The sequence below is a fragment of the Eubalaena glacialis genome, chromosome 15 (assembly GCF_028564815.1).
Source record: "Eubalaena glacialis isolate mEubGla1 chromosome 15, mEubGla1.1.hap2.+ XY, whole genome shotgun sequence".
NCBI classification, from domain to species: Eukaryota; Metazoa; Chordata; class Mammalia; order Artiodactyla; family Balaenidae; genus Eubalaena; species Eubalaena glacialis.
The window spans coordinates 22,277,749-22,304,497 of NC_083730.1; the positions used below are offsets into that span (position 1 = coordinate 22,277,749).

A 26,749-nucleotide genomic window follows, 5' to 3' on the forward strand; every position below is an offset into this window, starting at 1 on the left:
TCCCTTAAAGCATTCAGCCAAAAAGAAGAACACCAAGCAGTTTACAGTGGAAATGAGAACAAATTTGCTCTGCTGTTTACATGGAAGGAAGTCAAGAGGTAGGGAAGAGAAAAACTCACTCACTGATATCTTCTTCTGAGGCCATTTCTTATGATTTTATTACTGTTTTAAAAATCAAAGAAGGAAAATGCCCCTCCTCTCTTTCTCCCTTCCTGCATATATCTACACAGTGACCCTGTGGGGTCTTAATTCCCAAGGTATTTTACAGCCTAAATTATTATTCTAAAGGAAAACACAATATTACATACACAATCCTTACTTCTATCTGGCTAAACATCCTTTAAGAATCACACACACACACACACACAATCCCCCAGGTCATTTGAAATTTCTTTTATTTTCATACACTGGAAATCGGTGATAAAGTGTTATGACCAAGAATTCAGCAGTTGGATTCACTAACTATTTTTTTGAATGTCACTAAGAACACACCAAGGGAAAACTGAATTGTATAATTTAATCACTGGGGTTAATTATTTTCTTTGCTGGCCCTCTAAAGAAGAAATAGATGCAAACTCACAAATATCACACTTATTTTTCTTAGCAGAAGGGAAGCACTGGGCTGTGATTAAAAAGGCATCATGTTGTTTCCTACAAAATGTGTAATGGGTCTGAACCCATTAATAAAAAATGAATAAAAAAATAACCACACCCATTAACCATGGTAAAAATCCCCTTTTAATTGGGTAGGCAGTTTCCACAGAAATGTATACAGCAAGTTGAAATTACATATAAGTTAAATTGGTGTAGCTTTACTGCTGATAATAGGATATTCTTCACCTAAAGCACTTTCATCTTCCAAACATAGGGGAAAAATGACTTTTAACTCTACAGTCTTTGCTAATTGCACATACCATTTCCCAAACATTAGCCTGTTAGAGATTCTGAGAAAACCTGCAGTGTGTACTTGTTTAATTTAACTTTGTTTGATGTAACATTTCCTAAATTGAGGGAACACAGAGGACTTCTTGTTTTGTGTTTTTCACTTTTGTTAGAATACTTAATAATAAAAAGACAGCAGGGGGGATGCTGCTGAACAAGAATGTTTAGCCTTCATCTTTACGAGATGCCTCATTTGAGGACGCAGTTGCTTCATCTTTAACTTTGTCCATTTTGTTCCTACTGAACTTGTAACCCAAACGTGTTTCACAAGGAGTAACTACCAAAATATTTCAATTGCAATTTAGAACACTTTGTCATGTCTTAATTATAGGGCACTTAAAACTTCATGCATCGCAATAGCTTCTCGGAACCATAGCAATATAGATAAAATGAGAAAGAAGACTTGGAATCTGAGGGTGGTGCACAATCTTGTTGTTGTTTTTGTGGGTTTTCTTTTGTCGCAAGAAGGACTAAATGAATGAGACACTTTTTTTTTTTTTCCACATATTCAACATTTAGGATGAAAACCCAAATTCAATTCTGAGAGAGAAAACTATGCATTTCTTACATATTTCTTAATGCTTAGTCCATGCCAACTAGTATGTAAGATACTGGGGACGTGAAAATGACTAAGATACAACCCCTCCCCTTGAGGAACCGATTTGAGTTATACCTAATTACAACTCACATTACGAACTTCTATGGAAGCTGCCTGACCAATGCATTAAGTGTTAATAATGAAATTAACAAGAAGTTATAGAAACACAGGGAAGGATGGGGGCTGCCACATGGGGGCAGGTTGTGTCAGATCTAATGATCAAAGAGCAGTGCATATGTATGACAGAGTGCCAGTTAAACAGAAAAGCAAGGCAAGAAAAGACAGTCTTTGTGAACTCAAACATTTCCACCCAGGTAGCCGATGACCTCATATTGCCCCTAGAAGTTCCTCTGTGGCGTTCCGTTTAGCCTGTTCCTGTCAAGGTGGTAGACTTCACTCCACACACATATGCCCATAAAAAGCCACTACAACTCAATAATAAAAAGACCAATAACCCAATTAAAAATGGGCAAAGGATCTGAATAGACATTTCTTCAGAAAATATATACAAATGGCCAATAATCCCACAAAAAAATACTCAACATCATTAGTCATCAGGGAAATTTAAATCAAACCTACAATGAGAAACCACCTCATACTCACTAGGCTGGCTAGAATAAAAAAGTCAGCTATTAACAAGTGTTGGTGAGGATGTAGAGAAATAGAAACACTCATACATGGCTGGAGGGAATGTAAAATAGTATAGTAGCTTTGGAAAACAGCCCGGTAGTTACTCAAATGATTAAACATGGAGTTACCATACAACTCAGCAATTCCACTTCTAGGCATATACCCAAGAAAATTAAAAACATAGGTTCATGTCAATGCCACTCTCTCACTTCGCCCCAGCTTACCCTTCCCCCTCCCCATGTCCTCAAGTCCATTCTCTACATCTGCATCTTTATTCCTGTCCTGCCCCTAGGTTCTTCAGAACCATTTTTTTTTTAGATTCCGTATATATGTGTTAGCATATGGTATTTGTTTTTCTCTTTCTGACTTACTTCACTCTGTATGACAGACCCTAGGTCCATCCACCTCACTACAGATAACTCAATTTCATTTCTTTTTATGGCTGAGTAATATTCCATTGTATATATGTGCCACATATTCTTTATCCATTCATCTGTCAATGGACACTTAGGTTGCTTCCATGTCCTGGCTATTGTAAATAGTTCTGTAATGAACATTGTGGTACATGACTCTAGTGGGAAGCAGCCGCATAGCACAGGGAGATCAGCTTGGTGCTTTGTGACCACCTAGAGGGGTGGGATAGGGAGGGTGGGAGGGAGACGCAAGAGGGAGGGGATATGGGGATATATGTATACGTATAGGTGATTCACTTTGTTATACAGTAGAAACTAACACAACATTGTAAAGCAATTATACTCCAATAAAGATGTTAAAAAAAAGTAGGCTCACACAAAAACTTGTACACAAATGTTTATATTGAACTATTCATAATAGGCAAAAGGTGGAGATAATGTCCATCAACTAATGAGTGGATGAATAAAACATGATATATCTATACAAATGGAATACTACTTGACCATAGAAGGAATGGAGTACTGATGTATACCACAAGGATGAACCTTGAAAATATTATGCTAAGTTAAAGAAACCAGTCACAAAACACAACATATTCTATGATTTTGTTCATATGAAATGTCCAGAATAGGGAAATCTACAGAGGCAGTAGATTGGTGGTTGCCTAGGGCTGTGGGTAAGGCAGGGAGAAAGAGAGAACAAGAGGACAGGGGAATGACAGCTAAACAGTATGAGGTAATGAAAGTGTTCTAAAATTGGCTGTGGTCAGATGGGTCACACACATCTGTATTACATTGGAACCATTAAATTGTACACTTTAAATGCAAAATTGCATAGTATGTGAATTTTAATGTATGATATTCAATAAAGCTGTTTTTTAAAGCATTAGGTGAGAGAATTACTGTATTTTAAATACACATTTGTTGAGCAAATGAATAAATGAATCAACCAATGTATAGATAGAAACTCCAAATGTTTTAATAGAGTCCACCATTTTAAGACTTGTGTTCTCACGTTGGTGCTTTTTGCCCTTAGGTACACTGCCACCAAGTGGTAGTGGGACCGTTGGTCTTATAGTGTGAATTTCAGGTGCATGAATAATAGGTATACTCTGGAGGTTTCCTGCTCAGATATACCAGATTATACTAAAGATGAATCCACACCTAACTATGTAAAATTACTGAAATGAGTATACCTAGATATATCAAATAATAAGTCAGAAAAAAAATTAGAAAGTATATAAGGAAATATCATCTTTCCTCCCTAGTGTTTAAAAATTGGCAAGCGCAATTGATGCTAACTCTTGCTAACTTTAATTAAAACACTCCTGTTTAATTTAGTTCGAGTCTTATCACAGAGTTAAACTCCTTCTGGGATAACGTGTACTTCTGGTACTTCAGGAAAATTTTGGCATGAAATGCCCTTTTGGGCAGCTTTCTACCACTGTCAGCAGTTCTCCTTCTAAACCACAGATGGTCACTTCACCTTGCTGAGATTGTTAGGGCTAATTAAAATCATAGTCTTAGATTGCCTTTTTTAATGCTCTGAATTAGTACATAGCCTTTGCCTTTCCATCTGGGGCCTCTACTTCCTTCCTTATCTGTCCAAAAAAGAAAAAAATTAGATCATAATCATCTCAAGGATAAATGCAAAACACTGTTCAAATTGTTTTCTCCAAAGGAAGAGGGAAGGAGAGTAGAGATCCACATAGCAGGCTTGCACATAAATATCTGTATAATAAATAAATAAATCCTCCCACTAATCCAACTAGTATTTCCATAGCCAGGTATAATTGCAGTCGTAATCAAATAATTTTATTACTAACAGCCTGAGTTTACTACTTTTCTTCTTCTAATACCTATATGCATTCCACAGAATCTTCTAAACATCATTTTGGATAGAACTTTTGCATACTCTCATGACAGTGGTGATCTCAGGTGAGGAAAGTAATTATGATAAGTAATCAACACAGTGATGGGAAGAAACAGCTAATATATGAATTTTTAAATTTTAATTCTGCCTTACTTTATGCACTTGTATCCTACATTTGGGATCATATCTCTACATGGAAAAACTCCTAACTAACTTCAATATGATCCATTTGGCAATTACCTGTGAAGGATAATCAACATAAACTTACCTAAGGCACAGCTTTTATGACTATGATCATTAAATGCATATGGGTGAGGGGGGGTGTCACTGCTAATAAAGGCCAATTATAGGTAGACATGAAATTTAAGGACTGCTACTTAGGCAGAAGCAGTAAATTCAGAAGAACTCCATTCAAACAGTTATACATTGCGATAAAAGAATAAATATTATATTAATTAATATATTTTAGGATAACTATTTTCCATTCATGGCTAAGAACATAAGCCTAAAACCCAACATGGGTGATCCACCAGCGAGTTTATAAAGGAGGTGATTGAACACCTTAATGGCAGGTGAATGTGCCACTTACTCTCCAAACAAATGGATGGGTTAATTTTCTGCTTGGCCAACTATCCATGCTGGGAAAGTAGCAGCAAATGATACATATGTTTCACAAAAAATTATAAAACTAAAGCATATGTAAAAAATAAAGCCATATCAATTTTTAATTATCATGTTTCCTTCCTTCCTTTCCTTTCCTTTCCTTACTAGTCATATCTGAGAGTTGATGGTGTGTGTCAACATTTACATGCTTGTTGTAGTAAACTGAATTTATAGAGCATACCTAAGAGTTGATTTAGAAAACAAACACAGTTTTTTCATAGTTAATAATGTATATATATATATATATAATTAAAATTTGGTCAGATAATTTAATATGATAGGATCTAAAGTGGTACCTTATACTGCAAAATTACTAAATAAAAAGATGATATTGAAGAAATAAGACAAGCAAACACTAAATTTATAAGGATAGTAGAACTACATATAATCAATTGTATAAATGAAGAAATGGGTTTTGATTAATTGCTATGGTAAGAGGAAGTTTTGTTTTTTGGTTTTTTTTTTTAACACTCCTGGAAATTGAAGATTGTCCATATTAACAATATGTAAGAAATGTTAGTAATATACTTCTCCATTGTAGCTCATGTCTCTGTAAAACTGATCAAGATTAACAGGTTAATGCATAGAACAACCACCCTTTTTGTAGTAGTATTAGTCTGTGGTTTACATTACAAAATACCGCAGACTGTGTGGCTTAGACAACAGAAAGTTATTTTTTCTTAGTTCTGGAGGCTGGAAGTCTAAGATCAAGGTGCCAGCAGGGTTCGCTGCTGGTGAGACCTGTTTCTGTAGCTTACAGATGATGGCTTTTCTCTGTGTCCTCTCATGGTCTCTTCTGTGTGTGTGCACTGAGAGAGTGATCTGACATTGCTTCCTCTTCTTTTTATTTTAAAAAATTTTTTTCCAGCATGTGATCAGCCCACCTGGCAGGAAACCCTTATGCTCATCCACAGGGGGTGTGTTGGGGTCATGGTGGGGGGCAGATTCAGGTGTTAGGCAGTGAATGCACGACAGCCCGACTCCCTCCACTGTCTCATACTTGGTCACTGACACAGTCACTGAAGGCTGTCCTATTTGGAAAGGGACCACTATGGATCCCCTGAAACCTGCAACCCTTGCAACTTTTCCACTGCCCACATTACCAATGACCAGGGCACAGGCAGCCTGTAATCACTTCAAACCCAGGGCTGCTGAGACTGGAGACCAGGGTCAGAAGACTACAGCTGTGACCGGACCCACTCTCATTCTCCTTTTATAAAGCCTCACAGAAATCAGCAATGAACCAGGCACAGAGGGCACTCAATAAACACCAGGTGCCAGGAAGCATCCAAAAGGTGGTGGGAGGGAGGCAGTGTGGGAAAGCTCCAGAGTTTGGAAGGGACATGGTGGTCTACTGCCATACCACCCTGAACGCACCCCATCTCCTCTTCCTCTTCTTATAAAGACATCATTTCTATTGGATAAGGGCCCCACCCTTACGACCTCATTTACCTTAATTACCTACTGAAAGGTCCTCTCTCCAAATACAGTCACAGTGGGGATTAAAACTTCAACATATAAATTTGGAGGAAACAATTCAGTGCATAACAGTGGTGTAGGAAAAAAACAAGAGTCTCGATGGAAAGCTTATGAAATATTTTGATAGAAAGTCAGATAATTTATGTACAATGCACATTCAATTGTATTTCATATATTTAAAACTCAGATGAGCCTGAGAACAAACCAAGAGTTTGAGTGGCCAAGACAAAAAAGACACAGCATCGGTTTTTAAGTTTCTCACAATCTAGCTGGGAAGAAAGAATGACTAGCAGGCCATAGAGGCACAGAGTAAAGTAAAAAATATAAAATGCTTCATGAATTTGGATATCATCCTTGTGCCACAAACCTAATTTTTTGTCTATGTTTCTAGATATTTCTAAATCTAAATTTAGACTTAAATTTAGAGATTTCTAAATTTCTAAAAAACTATCTCTGTGTATTGTTAGGACATCATTATATGATTCCTCCACAATTTGTGAGAATTATGCAGGGACCAGTTGTTGCTATGGACATTTTATAGATGAGGAAAACTGGTTATGAAGAGAATACATGGGATGTTTCAATATTTGTGGCATTTTGTTTTAGTTTGTTTTTGCTTAATCTTTGCAACTACGCTCTAGGCTTCTCATGAGGGCTGGAACAGCATCTTACATTTCTTTATTTCCCGGAGCACCCAAATCTGTTCCTTGATATTCTGGAACCCTTCTCTCCCAGTTCTCATACCCAAGTAGTCATCAAATCCTATGATGAGGTAATTATCATTCTTTACCAAAGAAGGGACTGAGGATTAGAGAGTTAGATAACTAAACAAGATGAAAAGTTGGTAAGCCACAACTCAAAAATCTTTCCATATCTTTCCATTACCCTTAAGATAAAAATCTAACCACATTAGCAATATAGTCAGGATCTATACCACTTTTCCACTCCACCATCAGATTCCCTTTGTACCCATAATCACTCCCCCTTCTCCATCCCTTGCTCATCTCTAAACCTTTGCCCACTTCCTTCCCCCTGCCCAGAAGGCTCTCCTTCCACCTCTCCTCCCAATGTCCTAGCCCCAACTCCCATTCTTTCATCTTTGTTGAACTCTTTATTCAGGGTCCTACACCTCCCTCTCTCCCAACTGTTCTTTGACTTTTTTAGTGATTGCCTACTTCTTGTCTGTTTACCTAACTAGTCTTTGAGGCCTGGATCTGTGTCATATGTCCCTCTATGTCCAAAGAGTACTTGAAAGAGTATACAAGAGACACCCAACAGTTGGGTGCTACTTTACTACTAATACTGTGGCTCAGTTGTCTACCTGGGACTAGAAACTATAATTAGTTGGCTCATTATATATACCCAGCCATCTCTTTTATTGTCCAATAGCATTTTCAGAAGAAAATGAGCTACTAATGTGGACTTTTCTATCCCACGACATTACAGAATTATATTTTTTAAACAGGGCTCTTTAACTTCCCCCATGTATCTTAATCTGCTCTCAACTCACGTTTAAGATGGTTTTTCTAAAACTTTCTGAATAGCTTTGTCTATGACCTAATTATTTGCAAAATCGATACATTATTTAATGGTTGAGATAACCATAAGCATTTGAGAGAATATGGGACTAGATTTTGAAGAGAAATTTTCTTAGAAATAGAGAATATGTGTATATTATGTGTATGCATGTACATATACATATGTATATATATTATATATTTTGAAATATCATTTAATATTCTGAATCCACCACCATTAGGCTTAAAGAACATATCTGTGTAAGGCGAATATGCTCAGGTCAGTAGAGAAAGCCCTTCTGAACACATTCCTAAAGGGTGACACATGGATCCCAGCCCCTTAAGGAGGAGTTTCAGGCAGGGGTAATACCTGTCTCAAAGGACTTCTTTTCAAAGGTGTTTACTTGGGAGAAGCATAAACTCAAACACCAGATGAAGTAACACGCACCACTTGTCGGGTAGAAGATATGAACTCTTAGGTTTCGCTTCAAGTTTTCAATTATGTGTAAAAGACCGACCCAGTAGAATTATTTGTGTCCTACAAAGCCAGTTTGTGACACTTCTAGCTAACATTTCTCTAGAAAGTTGATAAGGCAAATAACTGAGAAAACCTACACACAAAGGTCAACTTTTAATAGCATATTGCTTGTATTGCTACAGACTGCTTTAAAAGGAATTCTAGAATCTTTTCTGGAAAATTCAAAAATACTTTCATTTTCTCACTGATGTTAGACCTAATGGCTTTTACTGAAGAGTGAACTTTCCACCCATCTCCTTCTGAGTGCATATGGACAAGGGTGCACAGGTTTTGTCCAAGGTCAAGCACTTTATTGGTTAAAGATCAAATACCTCTTTAACATATGCATTTCTGCATTGCTTTGGACAATGAAACAATTGAGACCTAAGGCAGTGGTAAATCTCCTGAATGCTTATTAAGTGTTGTCTTAATGTGTGCAGGGAGGTGTGTGTGAGGGTAACGGGTAGATGGAGAAAAGGATGTATTTATGTTCAGAAATGGTGATTATAGCTCTTGAGCCAGAAATCTGGACATTTTGAAAATAAGAATTGACAGAATACCATTCTTTAGATCCTTGTTAAAAACTAGAGTTTAAAAAAATGATCATGGCTTTAGTGATTTAAACAAAATATAAGCTGGCAACGGTATTCAAAGAGCCTCCCTCTGCATCCTCATCTCCACATTTCTCATGTCACCATTGGTTTAGGCTCTATCTTTTATGAAAGCAGAGACTAGCAACTCTTCACAGCTTCACAGATCCCACGTTTACATGCAATATGGAAAAAAACCTTACTCAGAAGTCATGAAGGTACCTGACTATGAATTTGTAACTATATTGCAAGGGCATAAAGCTAGACTTCAAACCTTTGTGTAGCCTTTCTGGAACCCAGTGCAATGCCTGTACTCAAAAGAGGTCTACCAATACTGTATTGATGGTTATTCTTATAGGTCAGAAACATTATATAAATGGTTATTATTAACCATACATTTATTTATATTTTATTTATTTCAGACAAGGTTGTCCTTAATCTCATCTAATATAGATTTCTTCAATAGGTTTACATATTATGGAACTTTCCATTTTCATTTTAGAATGTAAATGCTTTAAATGATATTTAACGGACATTAACTCTGAAACTCTTGAGGAAGACCACAGAATTTCTCTTTATCTTGTTGTATATAAAATTATATCCTACTTGAATAGTCTGTTAGTTCATGCCGGTTCACACTAAAGGCAATCTAAGTGCAAGACATAACCATGAGTTAAAAGGCAAAACAAGAGTCTGATAAAATCCATGATTAAAGCACAAGCTTGGATTTCTTGTGGAATTTTATCTTATGAAGAATTTAAATTACACTTAAATTCTTAAAAATGACAAAAACCAAATTTAAGTAACACTGATAATGAAGGTATTTTTTCCTTAAAAAAAATAATAAATTCTATTTTCCATATGAACTCAGTCCTGCAGGATGAACTTAAGCTTATATCAGGATAGTCAAAGACTATATCAAAGATTTTGCTATATCAACACTTATTTTAAAGCCTGGGCAGAATAGTTAAAACTGTGTTACAACCACATCCTAAATTAAACCATGCCTTCTACAATAGTTATAAGTCATATTAAGTCTGTGGGAAATCCTTAAAATGTATACGCAGTTACCAAGAGGATTCAAGAAAGAAAGGAAGGAAGGAAGGGGGAAAACCAAGATACAAACACAGCTCTATCTATATTTAAAATTTAATAATGCCTCTAATTTACATATTCAACATGTAATCTATAACTAGATTTTTAGAAATGGAATGGTTTAGAATAAAAATGGAAGTCTAAAGGCAACAAATCCAGCAGCCATAAAGAGAAAGACGTGGTACCCTATATAAAACTTAAAACCAAGCCAAACCAAACCCAAAACAACAACAAAATATACACACACAGAGCATATAGAGCATTATTACTGTTCTCCTATATAAAGAGTTCCTGCAAATAAACAAGATAAAGATGACTATTTCAATAAACTTATGAAGATCAAAAAAGATTGATAGCAAGTCACAAAATATAAAATGCAAATATCCAGTAAAACTATAAAAATAATCTGAATTTTATAGGGATGCAAATTAGAACAAAGAGACTCAATTTTATAAAATTGTTAGATAGGCAAATAATAGAAAAATGCACCCTTGTGAGGGGCAAACTCTTGCACTGCTGGTGAGAGTATAAACTTTTCTTTGATAATTTTCCTCAGAATATAAGCAAATAAATGACAAAAATATATAAGGATAAATTAGTGTTCACTTTTTTAAAAAATAAAATTTTCAAACAAGATAATGCTCAACAATCAAGGGCTGGAGAACATACATACGTGGACTGGAGAACATACATACGTGCACAGTAACACACAGAGGAAGATGCCATGAATGTCAAAATTTGTGCATATATGTACGTCTATACACATATTTCTTGGCTAGTTTATCCTCAGAAATCAGTATTTATATACATTTGACTTAGATATCAATGAAGCATTACATGTCTCAATATGTGCATTAATTTGGTATAAAATTAGACCTCAGGCGTCTGCAGTTAGAGGTTTAGCTCTGATCACCACAAATTCTAGCTCATTCCATAACCACGTTTGCCTTACAATCAGTAATACACATTACAAGGTTATTTCTATGGTAGCTGTTCTGTTACTGTACTTTGATGTTACAAATGTGAAAGCTCTTTGTTTCACAAAAAAACTTCCATATAAAATAAATTAAATTGTTGCCATTTTAAAGTTAGCTGATATTTTAGTTAGAATAATGCTACCTCTAAAACCAAATAATTAGAGTCCTTTGCCTATTCTTAGTTTAATATTTACAGTTTGATCAAAGAACAAACAACTCCATTGCCTCACTCATCGTATATGTTATTACCCTGTGTGCAGATGAAAGCATTTTCTGAATAAACTTTAAAGCAAAATGGATAGCATAATAATATTATGATATAGGTTAGCAGGTATAATCAGTATACCACACCTTTTCATTCCTACTGAATAACTTCTTAAGAAGCCTATGATTTTACCTGGACTCTTTAAATGGTAAAAAGATTTATTCCAGAGGAAAATATTCAAAGACCGATAAACAAGTTTTTGGTGTTGTTACAGAAAAAAATCAATTGAAATTCAAATGTTAAGGCACTTTCTCTAAACTACATGATTCAAATGAAACTGGCTAAAAGAAACCTGGTGGATAATAAAACATTTTGTTTGACTGAGGAGCTACCACATATAAGAATTATTTATTTGCAGTGATAACACAGTGACCCTACCTATCTCAATTTAATGAACTTACATTTATTTATATTAGATTCTTGCTATGCAGGTTTCCTTTAGATGCATTTGATTTTAATGATTCACTTTCAACATAACATCTATAGCATTTCCATATTAACTGAACAATTTTACCAACACATCTGAGTTTAATGTCAGAAACCCTGTCATCTCAAATGACATTTAACGTTTCTACTCAAGTACCTATTTTTTTATACAATTTCTCTCATTCATTTCTTCATTTATTTCCCCCAGATATTTTGGAACCTCTCATTTGCTATTTACCCCTTTTGTTAGATAATAATTTTTGGTAAGTTTCAGTTATGTAACGGGAATAATTAGACTAAGAGTGATCTATCTGGATTTTAATCAATGAGCAAGTATTCACATACTACATTTAACCTCTGTGCAACTAATCAACGTAGAGCAAGCATATGTGTGGAGTATTGGGGCTTTGCAATTTCACACTAATAAACATAGGAAGCAATTTGGTGATAAGCATTTATAGCATCACAGTGATATATTTTGAAGGGTACAATGTAAACTCATCTCAAGCCGTTAACTTACCCAAGACTGTGAGCTCTGCAGAGGCACTAATATTCTCATTCTTATATGTGACAACACAGGTGTAAGTTCCACTGTCATCATCTGTCACATTGGAGATAAGCAAGTTGCTTCCACCCAATAAAGAATACTTTTTGGACCTGTAAGATGGAAGACATATGACATTAGAGAGTAGATTTACATATATCTATATCAGGCAAGGTATTCAAAGGTTTAACTGAACTCCACAAAAGCTCAATTTATAAAACTGGAGAAAAAACTCTATTTCATGGGAGCCTGATAACACTGCATTTATGTTCAAAAATCCCTTCAAGGTAAACCACTCCCTCTGGAATACTGTGTGCTGTGATCAAAGAAATGAAGTAGATTAAACTTGGAACTAATGTTAGTACTGAAAAGAAACTTAAAGATAATTTGGCTCACTTTGGATTTGAGAACCACCAGTCCAGAGAAGTAATTACCCACAGTGGAAGTCCATGTCCTATGTCCTGACATCCAATTTAGTAATCTCTGTACAAAGTCACATGTCATAGTGCACTGTGCATGCCTGACCATATTCAGAGAACACATCTTCACATGCTGAAGCTCCAACTGGATTTATTGAATATTTCAGTATTCTCAGAAGTATTGTGATACCATACCATGTATTGTTGTTATATAAATAAATACTTAAGGTAGATGAAACATAAAGATAAACTTATTGCCTATGAACCTATCTTACCATAGAATATAAATGTTCTATTTAGAACACCAGATCTCAAAATCAATGAAATTAGTTTCTAAAGTGAAATCTAATCCATTCTCATCAAAATGTTTCAGACTCAGTATTCCATTCTATTAAGAGTTTACTTTCTAAGTATGCCTTAATATTAATGTCCAGTAATTTAAAGCCAGCCAAATTCTTCTGTCTTATCTTGAATATTTGTTATAGTTGGGATGGTGAGAGATATAATCAGAGCTAAAAAAAAAAAAAACTGCACAGACCCTATCATGGAATGCTATACATGCGAATGCAGAAAGTTGGTTTCTTAAGAAGTATTTCACTCTCTACACCACTTCTTCAGGATGAGATCCTCCAAAGTATCTTTGCTGAAGCCTCTGTGGTTAGGATCATCTCAAGAGCAACACTGACTTTCTAAATTTCCTTTTAGAATTGATCTCATGGATTTTGACTCTGTTCCCCATTCCTTTATCCCAGTGGGTATGTGTCTTTTATATACTGTCTAATGCCAAGGAATGTGGAAAGAATATTCAATTATTATCAAAAACCCTAGTATTACTAGGTACTTACATCAAATTAGAGAAAGATAAATAGTAACATATACTTCACAAAAGTCCTAAATTTATAATACCTGAGTTGGATGACTTCCTCTCCTCGTAGCCAGGTAAAACTTGGGGGAGGATAGCCAGAAACACAACACTCCAGGATAGCATCTTTTCCTTCAATGGCTACTACATTTGATGGTCTCTGCAGAAAATACAGTTGCCTATGCAGTCCTGGGTCTGTGGAAAAAAGCACAGGGTCACATCTTTTATAAAAATATTGCGAAGAAAAATGATGTATCTGGAACTGTTTTTTTTTCTAACAAGACACTGTGATGAAGAGGAAGGAAAGAAACATGGAAAGATGCCAATGAAACTTACAAAATAGACTCCTAGAAGTTTTTCCATGACTAGTTTCTAGGATTAGGATATTAGAATAGTCTTATCTGTTGTTGACATCATGGTATAAGGCAAAGGGAAAAAGCTTGAGACTACAAGTCACTCGTGTGGGCTACAGGCCTTGTTGACTTATTGTAATCAAAGAACAAGACAGTATCAGTACCTTTTTGATATTTTCAGTGTGCCTGCCACTAATATCTATTCCACCTCCTTCTGCTTTGTTTATTGCTTCTGTGGCTTGGGAAGTAAGATTAGAAAAACATGTTAGAGTTGTGTTAAAAATCTGTTGTTTTCAAAATGAAAGTTTTTTTTTTTTATAACAAAAAGTTTGTTTTTTTATAACAATAAGTTATAAACAATAAGTTATGAAGGTTTAATTTAGGCTGTTTTCAACTTAATGAGTTAAATGGAATTAGCATATAATCTTTCATTTTGCAAACTCAAAGCAATCTTGAAGCAAAGAAAATGAGGCAAGGAAATCTTCAAAATCAGGATTGGGGTGGCTGAAGAAATGCCAAAGGAGGTTAAATCTAACTAGGTCCTTCTGGGGGCCGTGGGTGATCAGAGAGGAAGTGAGGTGGGAGGAGACCTGGGACACATTTTAACATTGCTGTTAATCTTCCTTGGTTGGACCCAAGTCCACACAGGTTGATCACAGATGAATAAAAGAATACCAGTTCTCCAGTTAATAGTTGGGAGAGTAATTGTCATCTAAAATACTCTTTGTGTGAAGAAAGAGAAGTTCACACTTTCTCATTCTTGTCACATCTGTTTCTGGTTGATAACAGCAACAAAAATAAATATTCTTCACAATGAAAACATTGAAAGAATTTTCAAAATGTGTTAATCTTTATTAAACCAATATTGTAGATAAAGTGTCTCAAAATTTTTCAAAATTGCTGCCAGTTTGTTTAATAATCCTTCCTGAAAGTGACTTTTCAAATCAAATGAAAATGTTTTGAAGGAAAATGTTGCTTAAAAATGAAATCCCTGATGTGGAGAAAAGGGAACCCTCCTGCATTGTTGGTGGGAATGTAAATTGGTGCAGCCACTATGGAGAACAATAAGGAGGTTCCTCAAAAAACTAAAAATAGAGTTGTCATATGATCCAGCAATCTCACTCCTGGGCATTCATCCAGACAAAAGTATAATTCAAAAAGATACATGCACCCCTGTGTTTACAGCAGCACTATTCACAATAGCCAAGGCATGGAAAACAACCTAAATTTCCATTGACAGATGAATGGATAAAGAAGATGTGGTACATATATATAATAGAATACTACTCAGCCATAAAGTAGAATGAAATAATGCCATTGCAGCAAAATGGATGGACCTAGAGATTATCATACTAAGTGAAGTAAATCAGACAGATAAAGACAAATATCACATGATATCACTTATATGTAGAATCTAAAATATGACACAAATGAACTTATCTAGAAAACAGAAACAGACTCATAGACATAGAGAACAGATTTCTGGTTGCCAAGTGGGAGGGATGGATTGGGAGTTTGGGATTAGCAGATGCAAACTATTATATATAGAATGGATAAACAACAAGTCCTGCTGTATAGTACAGGGGACTATATTCAATATCCTGTGATAAACCATAATGGAAAAAATATGAAAAATAATGTATATATATGTATAACTGAATCACTTTGCTCTGTAGCAGAAATTAACACAGTGTAAGTCAACTATACTTCAATAAAATAAATTTTAAAAAATAAAATAAAATCCCTGAAATGGACAGGTTCACAAAATGTGCATTAATAAATAGCTATCTTTATATTGGAGGCCTATTCATCTGAATGCTTGATTTTTACCACCTGTTCCTCAGTAGAAATGTTTCAGCTACATATACTGTATAATGCTACATTATTATAGAAAACATCAAATAAAACCTATATAAAAAAAAAAAAAAAACCTATATAATTTTATCTTCCAGCTAAAAGAAAATTTGCCTGGGACCTATGTGTAATACTACTCATTCATCCATGGAAGAGCCAAAATTTCAACTCAGTTATATTTTCTTTTGTCAGAAAATCATGTAACACAAAATGGTTATTTTAAAAAAATATATTTTTATATTTTATTTTAATTTACAAAAGATGAACGAATAGTACAGAGTTCCCATATACTAGTTTCCCCATCCCTGGCATTCAGTTTCTCCTACTATTAACACCTTACTTTAGTGTGGTACATTTGTTACAATGAATAAAGTGATATTGATACACTATTATTAACTCAAGTCCATAGTGTACCTTAAGGTTCACTCTTTGTGTTGTCTAGGTCTATGGATTTTGTCAATGCATAACATCATATATCTAATATTACTGTAGCATATAGAATAGTTCCACCACCCTAAAAAAATCCCCTGAGCTTCACTTATTCATCTCTTCCCCACCACCTACATCTCAAACTGCGGGCAATCACGGGTGGTTTTACTATTCCTATAGTAGAGCCTTTTCCAGAATATCATATAGTTGGAATTATATAGTATATAGACTTTTCAGATTGATTTCTTTCACCTAGCAATTATGCATTTGGGGTTCCTCCATGTCTTTTTGTAGTTTGATAGCTTATTTATTTTTATTGCTGGATATTTTTCTACTGTACCAAAGTTTCTTTATTCATTCACCTATTGAAAGATACCTTGATTGCTTCCAGGTTTGGTAACTATGAACAATCTGCTATAAATGTCCATGTGCAGATTTTTTTCTAGACAGAACTTTACAACTTAATTCAGTAAATACCTTGGAGCATGACTACTAGATTATATAGTAAAACTATGTTTATCTTTCTAAGAAACTCCCCAACTCTCTTCCAAAGTGGTTCTGCAATTTTACATTCCTATCAGCAATGCATGAGTGTTCCTGCTGTTCATCCTCATAAGCATTTACTATGGTCATTTTTATTTATTTTTTTATTTTAGCCATATTAATAGATATTCAGTTGAATCTTATAGTTGTTTTAACTTGCGATTCCCCAATGACATAAGACATTGAGCATATTTCATATGCTTAGTTTCTATCTGTATATTTTGCTTAGGTGTCTGTTAAGATATTTTGCCAATTTTTTAAATTGGTTTGTTTTCTTACTGTTGAAATTCAAGCATTTGTTGTATATTTTGGATACAAGTCCTTTATCCAAATGTGTACTTTGCAAATACTTTCTCAGTCTGTGGCTTGTTATTCTCTTAGCATAGTCTTTTACAGAGCAGAAAGTACTAATTTTCACAAAGTCCAACTTATTCTCATAACATTATCTTTTACAGAGCAAGAAGTACTAATTTTCACAAAGTCCAACTTTCATGGATTATTTTATAGGCAATGTATCTAAAAATTCATTGTCAAACCTAAGATCACCGAGATTTTTTCCTGTATTTTAGAAGATTTTTCTTAATAGTTTTGTGCTTTATGTTTAAGTCTATCATCGAATTGGAGGTTTCGTGGGGTTTTTTTTTTATGAAAGGTATAAGGCCTGTGTCTAGATTGGTTGACTATATTTCTGTGGGTGTATTTCTGAGAGCTCTGATTGTTCCATTGATCTATTCCCCTATTATTTTGACAATATAACAATATCTTGACTATTGCAGCTTTATCATGAGTTACCGTCAGACAGTGTGAATCCTCTGACTTTCTTCTTTAGTATTGTATTCACTATTCTGATTCTCGTCTTTCCACGTAAATTTTAGAATCAGCTTATTGATATACACAGAATGATGGGATTTTGTCTTTATCTTAAAATATTAATAGTTCAGGCATCACTGGGCTCAGTGCCAGGAAAGAAGCATCTGCTATTTTTAGACAGAGCATATATATTCTAGATTACTTCAATCTCAACCTGGTCCATTCCAGTTACATTTATTATCTTTGCTCCTCCATAGACATTGGAACCTGATCATATGTGTCACCCTGATCATACATATGGAAATGTCAGCTTTTGGCAGAGAAATCTGGTTCCATTTCTCCAAAGATATTTCTCTGTAATTATCCAATTTAATAAATTCTAATATTATGGAAGTTCCCCCCAAAAGCTAATGGAAATGGTCTTTAATAGTAAATAGTTCATATGTTTCACAACATTGTGACAGATTCAATATGATCACAAATTGTTTGAGCTCCTTCAGTCCAGAGTTGAGGGTCCACTTCCCTATTGTTTAAATCTGGCCTGGTCCCGTGTCTTGCTTTGACCAATAGATCGTGTTGGGAATTATACTGATGAGTTCTGGACACAAGGCTTCAAGAGGCCGTACAAGTTTCTGCCATGGGTCTTTATGAAACGACCATGTTGGTCTAGCCAACTGGAGGATGAGAAGGCACATGCAGGATGACTGAATTTCCCAGGCAAAACCAGCACCAGCTGACAGACATGTGAGTGAGGCCGTCTTCACACTCCCACCTTGGTCAAATGTGCCTGAGTGAATCAAAGTGAAACCAGCAGAGGAACAGCTGAGATAAACTGCAGAACTATAAGAGATAAAAATTTAAGTCACTACATTTTGGAGTGGTTTGTTATACAGCAATAGATAACTGAAATATACACATGAATGAAAACAAAACAAATCCATCCCAGCTATTTAAAATATTTAAAATACCAAGTAAACTTTTTGGTTGCTGTTATTTTTAGTTTGACTTTTGGTTTCTGTTTTGTTTTTTTTTTCACTATTAGGGTGATTCTGGCTATTTAAAGAAACATGATTAATCTTGATGTATCCCTTATTTTTCTCCATTAAAATGTGATTTTTTTTTTTTTTTTAGAAGAACATCAAGAAAATGTATTTAAGTTCTAAAATGGGGAGGACAGAGATACTATTGCCAAGGTTACCTTTGTATGATAAAATTGTGGGTAGTTTTTATTTCCATCTTTGGATTTTTCTGTGTTTTCTAAATTTTTTTAATAAGAACATATATTTTTTTAGAGTAAAGAGTTATTTTATACTCTGGTGTTGCAAAGTGGATGGAAATTATACGAGAAACAAAGAAATTATAAAAGCTAATGACTAAAACACAAGGCAAATATTGAAGAGCAAATGAAAATTCTCCCTCCAGGCTCCATAATAATATAGATGAAAAAGCCCTGGAAGGAGTGAACTTAAGATTCTAGGTCATGACTTTTGTTGACTAAATTGATTTTAATTGAGCTATGATGGAATTAGTAATTATTCATAAAAATAATTTTTGATCTTGCTACATGGCCACTGATGATTCAGAACCAGATGGAGTTACTCAACTAATACGAATATGAAAAAAAATCCAGTAAAATAATGAACATGATTTCATCAAGGAAATGGCATATAATACCAGTCTCAAATGTTCTATTTCATAAATTTGTGATAGGTACACAAATGGTCATTTTATTTTTATTCAAAATGACGTATGTTTCATATACTTTTATGCATGTGTAATATGTTTTACAATTAAAAGACGGGAGGGATATGCAAGGGTGGATTCTAGAAAACATATTTGGCAATAGCTTTAAAATCAAACCAGAAAATAATGATTTCTCTTCTAATGTAAATTTTTATATTAAACATTTCAAAAGCAGACCCCTGTCATATGATGCTCATGGAAGTGAATGCACACACTGTCACAACTACGTTTTCTAAATGGATTATAAGCAGTCATGATTTGTTTGGACTAAAATCCAGTTTAGCTTTTTCCTGTTGGGAGGTAAACGTTAGCCTGATTCTCTGATCTGGTCTCACTGTCATGCTAGTAGAGGTACAGCTAATCCTCCTCACAGACTAAGAGGGTGGTACATAAATAAAGAGAAAGCAGTCATTACAGTGATGCAGATCTTTGACATACACAGATCCCATTAAAGTCTAGCAACACCTTATGGCAACATGCTGCTTTTACTTATGCTTTTCTTTCTTTTTTCCTTCCTCCTTTCCTCCCTTCCTCCTTCCTTCCTCTTTTTTTTTTTTTTTTTTTAATTAATTTATTTATTTATTTTATGGCTGTGTTGGGTCTTCGTTTCTGTGCGAGGTCTTTCTCCAGTTGCGGCGAGCAGGGGCCACTCTTCATCGCGGTGCGCGGGCCTCTCACTGTCGCAGCCTCTCTTGTTGCGGAGCACAGGCTCCAGGCGCGCAGGCTCAGTAGTTGTGGCTCACGGGCCTAGTTGCTCCGCGGCATGTGGGATCTTCCCAGACCAGGGCTCGAACCCGTGTCCCCTGCACTGGCAGGCAGATTCTCAACCACTGCGCCATCAGGGAAGCCCCCTTTCTAACTTTTTAAATAGTAAATTTGGCCTACTTTGGCTTAATCTATTATCTGAGTTAGAGAGGACTGATCTACAATCATCAGGAAAATGAATAATAATGTAAACAGTGGATCTCAACCTGTTTGGTCTCAGGAACCATTTGTATTCTTACAAATTATTGAGGCACCCAAAGAGCTTTTGTTTATGTCGGTTATAGCTATAAATAGTTACCATATTAAAAATCAAAACAGAGATTAAAATATTTTTATTAAATATTCACACCTCACCAAAAATAGTATTTAAAAAAATAACTATACTTTCCAAAATAAAATTATTAGTAGTACCTTTTATTTCTGTACATTTTTAATGTGTCTTAAAGGAAAATAACTAGATTGTGTCACTTTCTGCATTCACTTTGTTCTGATATGCTGATTTGGATGAATTACATGAAAATAATCTGACCTCAAATAGATATGTAGTTGGAAAAGGGAGGTGTATTTTTAATAGCCTTTTCAGGGAATTGTAGATTTTATCTTTTAAGACTGCACCAAAACTCAATAAGTAGTTTCCTGAAAGTTAGTTGTAATGTGAAATCTGACACCATATCAATAAAGATTTTGTGTTATGTTATATAAAAATCCATTGGTCTATCTTGCATTTTGAAAATATTTTTTGCCCACGCTTGATTTAGTCACATCAATCAATGGGCGTTTGGAATGGTACACTGAATGGGACATATCTTCCAAATGTTGACACATTTCATTATACAGTATCACAAAATCTCATTGGTTACTATCACCACCAATCCCATCAGAAAGGCCTTTTAATATTGCAAAGCTGTCAAGATCCCCATGGCAGATACAAGATTTCCAAATTCCTAATTTTGTCTTAAAAGCATGAACTTCATCCTTGGGAGCAAATACTGTTTTCCTTGCACTGACTGACTCACTTCGTTCATTTTTGAGAAAATGTCTAACTAGTACTCAAGTCTGAATAGCTACAGTTTTCCTGCCTGCTGATTGTCCTTTCAAGTAAAAATGATGTTCCAAAAAAAAAAAAAAAAGCAGCTAATTCATCTTGAAACTCAAATGATCACGGAAGCATTTACCCCTCAGAAAACACAGTACTTTGATATCCTTGATGTATATTTCCCATTTTGACATGCAGAATATTAAAAAGATACATATTTAAGAATCAATATTTAATAAAATTAATAATTTTTACTGCTTCATCAAAGACATTCTTAGGTCACCATAGTGAAAAAATACCCCCCAAACACATTAGGATTATTGTTAAAATAGGTTTGACCTCACAGATCCCCTGAAATCATCTTGAGAAATGCTAGGAGTTCATAGACCATACTTTGAAGAACTGATATAGCCACAGTCTCAACAAATTAAGCAGTTTTCTGAGGCATTCAAGAAGCCCATTTCCTTTCAACATGGGAATAATTTTGCATCGTTCAAGTAGAAGTAGAAATTGATAAATTAAATATACCTTTTCTCCTCCTTTTCCTCCTCCTCCTCACCAATCATCATTATTATTTTGCAGTTAGGAAAGCAGTGCAAAACTTAAATATTTCCCATCACTCTCTTTCAGCAATAGACCATTGCAAGTTAAAAAGCATCTTGGATCAATAAACTGACACATTTAACCTACACTTTACAATTCAGAAGTAAGAACTCAACTATCCTCAGGGCCCATGCACTAAAGAGGCATGGAGAAAGTGCACTAGTGAAAGTGGAGAGAATATTTTCCATTTAAAGACATATCCTCACCCCACCTCCCCACCCCCTCCCCAAAAAAAGGTTTCATTAGACCTTACACTGGCCAAATTTATTGAATCTGTGAGGTCAGCTCGAAGCTAGATTTGACTCTCTGCATTCACAGGTTTTCTCAAATGCCTCGGGGCCACATAATTTTGTCTTCCTTCATGATCCATGACCAGGTTGAATATATAAATTATGCAACTTGGGATATGTTTCAGAATGAAAGGTAACTCTCTTTAAAATTATTCTAGGATATCAAGTGTGACCAGGACTATCTTGTGCAAACTGGAAGGCATTCTTACCCTGCAATGACATTTTTTTTTTTTTTTAATGGGGCCATTCTCCTAAACTATTGTTTAGGAACATCAACACTAAACATGGCAGAATCTAAAGAATAACTGAGGCATAGATAAATTTAATGATGGACCATTGGCATCTGTGTCAGCAAGAAAAAAAATACTGGTTTTTACAACTTAATGACTGTCTTCCTCAAAATAACTAGTATTTGCTTTTAATTTTTATGCTTTCTGAATGCAAAACCTTTTTCCCTCATTGTATACTCTTGTTTTCTTTATTAAATTCCTGCCTCAGTGGAATATCAAACACTTTTCCAATTGGAAATAAAAGGGCACTGCAGGCTACAATGGGATATTCTCTTTGATTTCTTCCCAGGCATAAGAGTTACAAATTAATTTAACTTCACAGAGCCTCCATCTGTATCCTCAGTTTCAAGCTAACCTACTGTCCACCTGCTGGCTGCTTAGCCATCCCCCATCTAGTTCTGTTTTAGGAAATTCAGCAGGTACCATGTGTTTTCAAACAAAAGTAGGTACCCTAATATGTGCTCTGAGCCAAAAATTCCACGAAACTCCTTCTAACTCTTTTAGAGTGTCTTTCATTAAAAACCAGCCTAATCCACATGGATCACAGGAATCTAAATTGATTTAATAAAAAACAAAACCTCCATCTGGCCGAAAGCCAAGGAGCTTTGAACAGAGAGGAAGAAGGGAGCCATTTCTCAGAAGCTCTAGGATTCTATTACTTTCCTTCCTTGTTTACACCAATTCAGTGCTAAAAATGGCATTCCCTGTCTGTAAATACTCCTACATCTGTTCATATTTCCTCTTTCCTTCTCCATGTACACACACATACTGCTATTTGTAGTTAGAGTTTGGAAGAAGAAAGGGAGTGTCTATTCCTATCATTGGCATGTGGTTATATCCCTTCTGTCTCACAGGCAAATTTTGAGTCTATCAGTTTCATTTTACAGCAGATCTGAAGGAAGTGATTTTTCTTTTACAGAATGATTTTTTTTTTTTAATTTTACAGCTGACAGTAGAATCCCAGAAAACAAATGTTGCCATTATGCTGTGTCAAAGTTAGTTTAGGGAACCTAGAAATCTTCATAATTTATATAAATGCATAAAGCAGCACTTATAACTTTCCAGAAAAGTAATGGATTTGTTATTCTCTCATTTTTGATAAAGAATCAAAAGTATTCAAAATATTTCCTATTTGGCCAATGTTGAATAAATGAAGTTGTGCCCGTAACTCTTGACTAAATGTGTCTTCTTTTATGACTAAATGTGTCTTGACTAAATGTGCCTTCTTTTATGCTCGAGGAATAAACTGATGTCCAATAGGACCAAAGAAGAAAGTTCTACCAGTTCTTTCACTAATTTTTGTGACTTTTGCACTCATAGGTTATGGGTTTTGCTTCCACACACCTCTGGAGAAACCCTCTTGTTTGTGTATGAAATAGGGAAGACTACCTGACTCTTCAGTCACCCACCCAGGGCTGCTTAATGTCATATTCCTAGTAAATGCAGAACTGACCACATGTCAGCCCAGTAGACTCAGGAAAAGACAAGCTCTCTCCTTTTCAAGAAATGTTTATTCCTCCTCGTGGAGGGCAATCTCTAGCATATTGTTTTTGCTTTTAACCTTATGTGAAATAGCAAATTTCATTTAGGGAATGAAATTTAAGATTAGATAGTATAATCTATATCTAAACTCACTCAAGATCAAGGATGAACATAGATAAGCTAGTGGATTTGGTGAAGGAGAGATCAGTGGTGACATTAGAATGATAGACTTGGCAAGAAAAATGTCATAGATCTCCCAGTATTCCAAGTTCTTACAACTTGGAATCCTGGACCTTGTTGATCACCCCCAAAATAGCACTGGGAGATGAAGATTTATTCTTAGCAAATTCAAAAAGCAAACAGACGTTGTCTATGCATTGTCTTACATATCCACAGTAAGTCAGCTTAGATTTGCTAACATATGAGACTTTGTTGCATTTAAATGGGATTTCATCAACTCTGTGTGAAACACTGGTTATCTCAGTTATCTTGCATTGGCTAAAAGACCTAACTTACAATAACTAATTCATATAATATAACATGCTTGTCCATTGGTTTCTGTGCTCTGCCCAGCTCAGGCTCCCCAAAAAGGCTGGATAAAGTTATCATATGAGGGGAGGGGGGCAAATCATTACATGGAACTTGGTCAGTTCACTGCCTGGGCAGTCAGTTTATACAATAAAAAGTATCAAATCTTCTTTTGGTCTGCTTTCTATGACAATATAAACTGACTTTAATTTTTTTTTTTAATATAAATGTAAAAATCTCCTATTTTATGAGATTGATTTTTGACCTTTAATTGTTGTATTTTAGCATGGCCTCATGGTTTTGAAAAATTAGAATTTGTCTAGCAAACTTCTACTCTTAAACATTACAATTATAAAGGCAGAGTTGTGGATGAATGTGGATAAAATAATAAAAGAGATCCTCGGTAATGAGATTTGGAAAGGCTGATCTAGTCCAACTTCTAAACAGCTAAGGAAACTAAGGATTTTAGAGGATTAAAAGAATTGGCAATGACTAACAAAGATAAGATATTAAGAAGTCTTATTTATTGGCTAACTCTTATTTCTAAGCCAGTGTCTGTTGCGATATTTCATATAGCCAAAGAAATGATGTTGACAGAGAGGTAAGGGTGAAAATCATGTATCAATGAGTTACTAGAGAGGAAATAGTTGCAGGATACTCTGACTTCTAACAGATGTGAAAAGGAAATGAAGAAAATAAAGAGTACTATGGATAAATAGCACAAAATATGTAATTAACTACCACTAGGTAAATGAATACTTTGATAACCAGAATCAAAGTCAGGTAACTTAATAAAAGAAAAATAATCTTGATATGAGAATCAAAATCTTTAAAAGTGGAATTTTTAAGATGCCAAAGTAATTATGATAGTTACTAAGGACTTGGCAATTCTAGGCATTATACTTGGCCCAAAAAATTGCAGCCTCATAACCACCCTATGAAATTGTATGAAATTACTCTCTACATTTTGCAAGGTTAATAAATTAAGACTTAGATTAAGTAATTTGCTCTAATTGCACAACTTGCAAGTGGTGAAATTGAGATTTGTACTTTGGTATCAGACTCTGTGCTTTTCACACTTTTATCATAATAATAGTTCAAACTGGGAATTTTAAATATTAATTAATTGATCAGTATGAACCAAATCCATGGAAATGATAGATGATAGTCCACATGCTAACCCCTTCATGCAATCTGGATTACATCTAATATAATATTTATTAGGAAACACAAACTTCACATGGTTTAAAGGTAATATGGTCTGTTACTTTATTCTTTTCTAAGTACAGATAAGAGAGAAGCAGAAGAAATCATTTTATCCAACTTGGATTTATGAAAGACCAAGTGTGTCCTGTTTATAGCATGGCATAGGAAATAGTTTTAGTCAAAACTAGCCTAAAGAAGGAAAGCAAACTATGGGAAAATCCTTCAAAACAGGGAAAAACTTTAAGTACAATACAAAACTATCAGGTAATACATTAATGTGATTTGCTCTTCACTTCCCTGTTTCTGTTTTTCTGAGTGTGTTTTATGCCATTGAATCCATTGTTCAAAAACCTTTAAGGATCCCCGATCATGAATAAAGTGAATAGAATCAAGTCTAAATTCCTAGACATGGGACTCAAGGTTCTCCATAAGGCAGGTTCAGCTTCTAACTCCAGATTGATCACCTGCTATTATCATTCTACAAATGGTTATCTCCTGATGACCTACAAAAGTAATCTCTCTAGAGACTTTGCAAATTTTCTACCTAGAATTGATGTATCCCTTGTCTGTGTTGATTTGGAACTAGAGATATTTACCTAAATTTACCATTCCCTGCCTTGTATTAGTCATATGGCTATGAATTAACTGTCTGGCTCGATGGTAAATTTCAAAACAAAGAATGTGTCTTCTTTGTTTTCCTCTACAGATTATTATTCTGTAGAAATTATACAAATAAATGGTAGGAAAGTGTAATTAGCTTTGAAATATAAGTAATATTTAGTCAAACTAAAAAGTTTAATGCATCCATTGGTTAATAATAAATTCTTAGAAATGAACATATTCTGAAACTCTTTTAAAACCAAAAAACACAGTTTTCCTTTTAAATAATATGCCTTTTGGGATGGTTTCTATTAAAATTTATTCCAATAAAAAATAAATATTATAGAGAAAAATCATTCAAAATATATTTTAGTCCAACTTATTCCATGAAAAGCCAATGTCTCTAA

General features: G+C 34.8%; 1 protein-coding gene across 1 annotated transcript in view; it reads right to left on the bottom strand.

The window, feature by feature from the left end:
• DCC (DCC netrin 1 receptor) overlaps window positions 1-26,749 on the bottom strand; it is a 781,864-nt gene that overhangs the window by 634,402 nt on the left and 120,713 nt on the right. The window contains exons 4-5 of the mRNA XM_061169229.1: window positions 13,855-14,005; window positions 12,506-12,642 (exon numbers count right to left, since the gene is read on the bottom strand). Of these exons, the coding sequence (XP_061025212.1) occupies window positions 12,506-12,642; window positions 13,855-14,005 (288 nt within the window). The remainder of the gene's footprint in view (window positions 1-12,505; window positions 12,643-13,854; window positions 14,006-26,749) is intronic.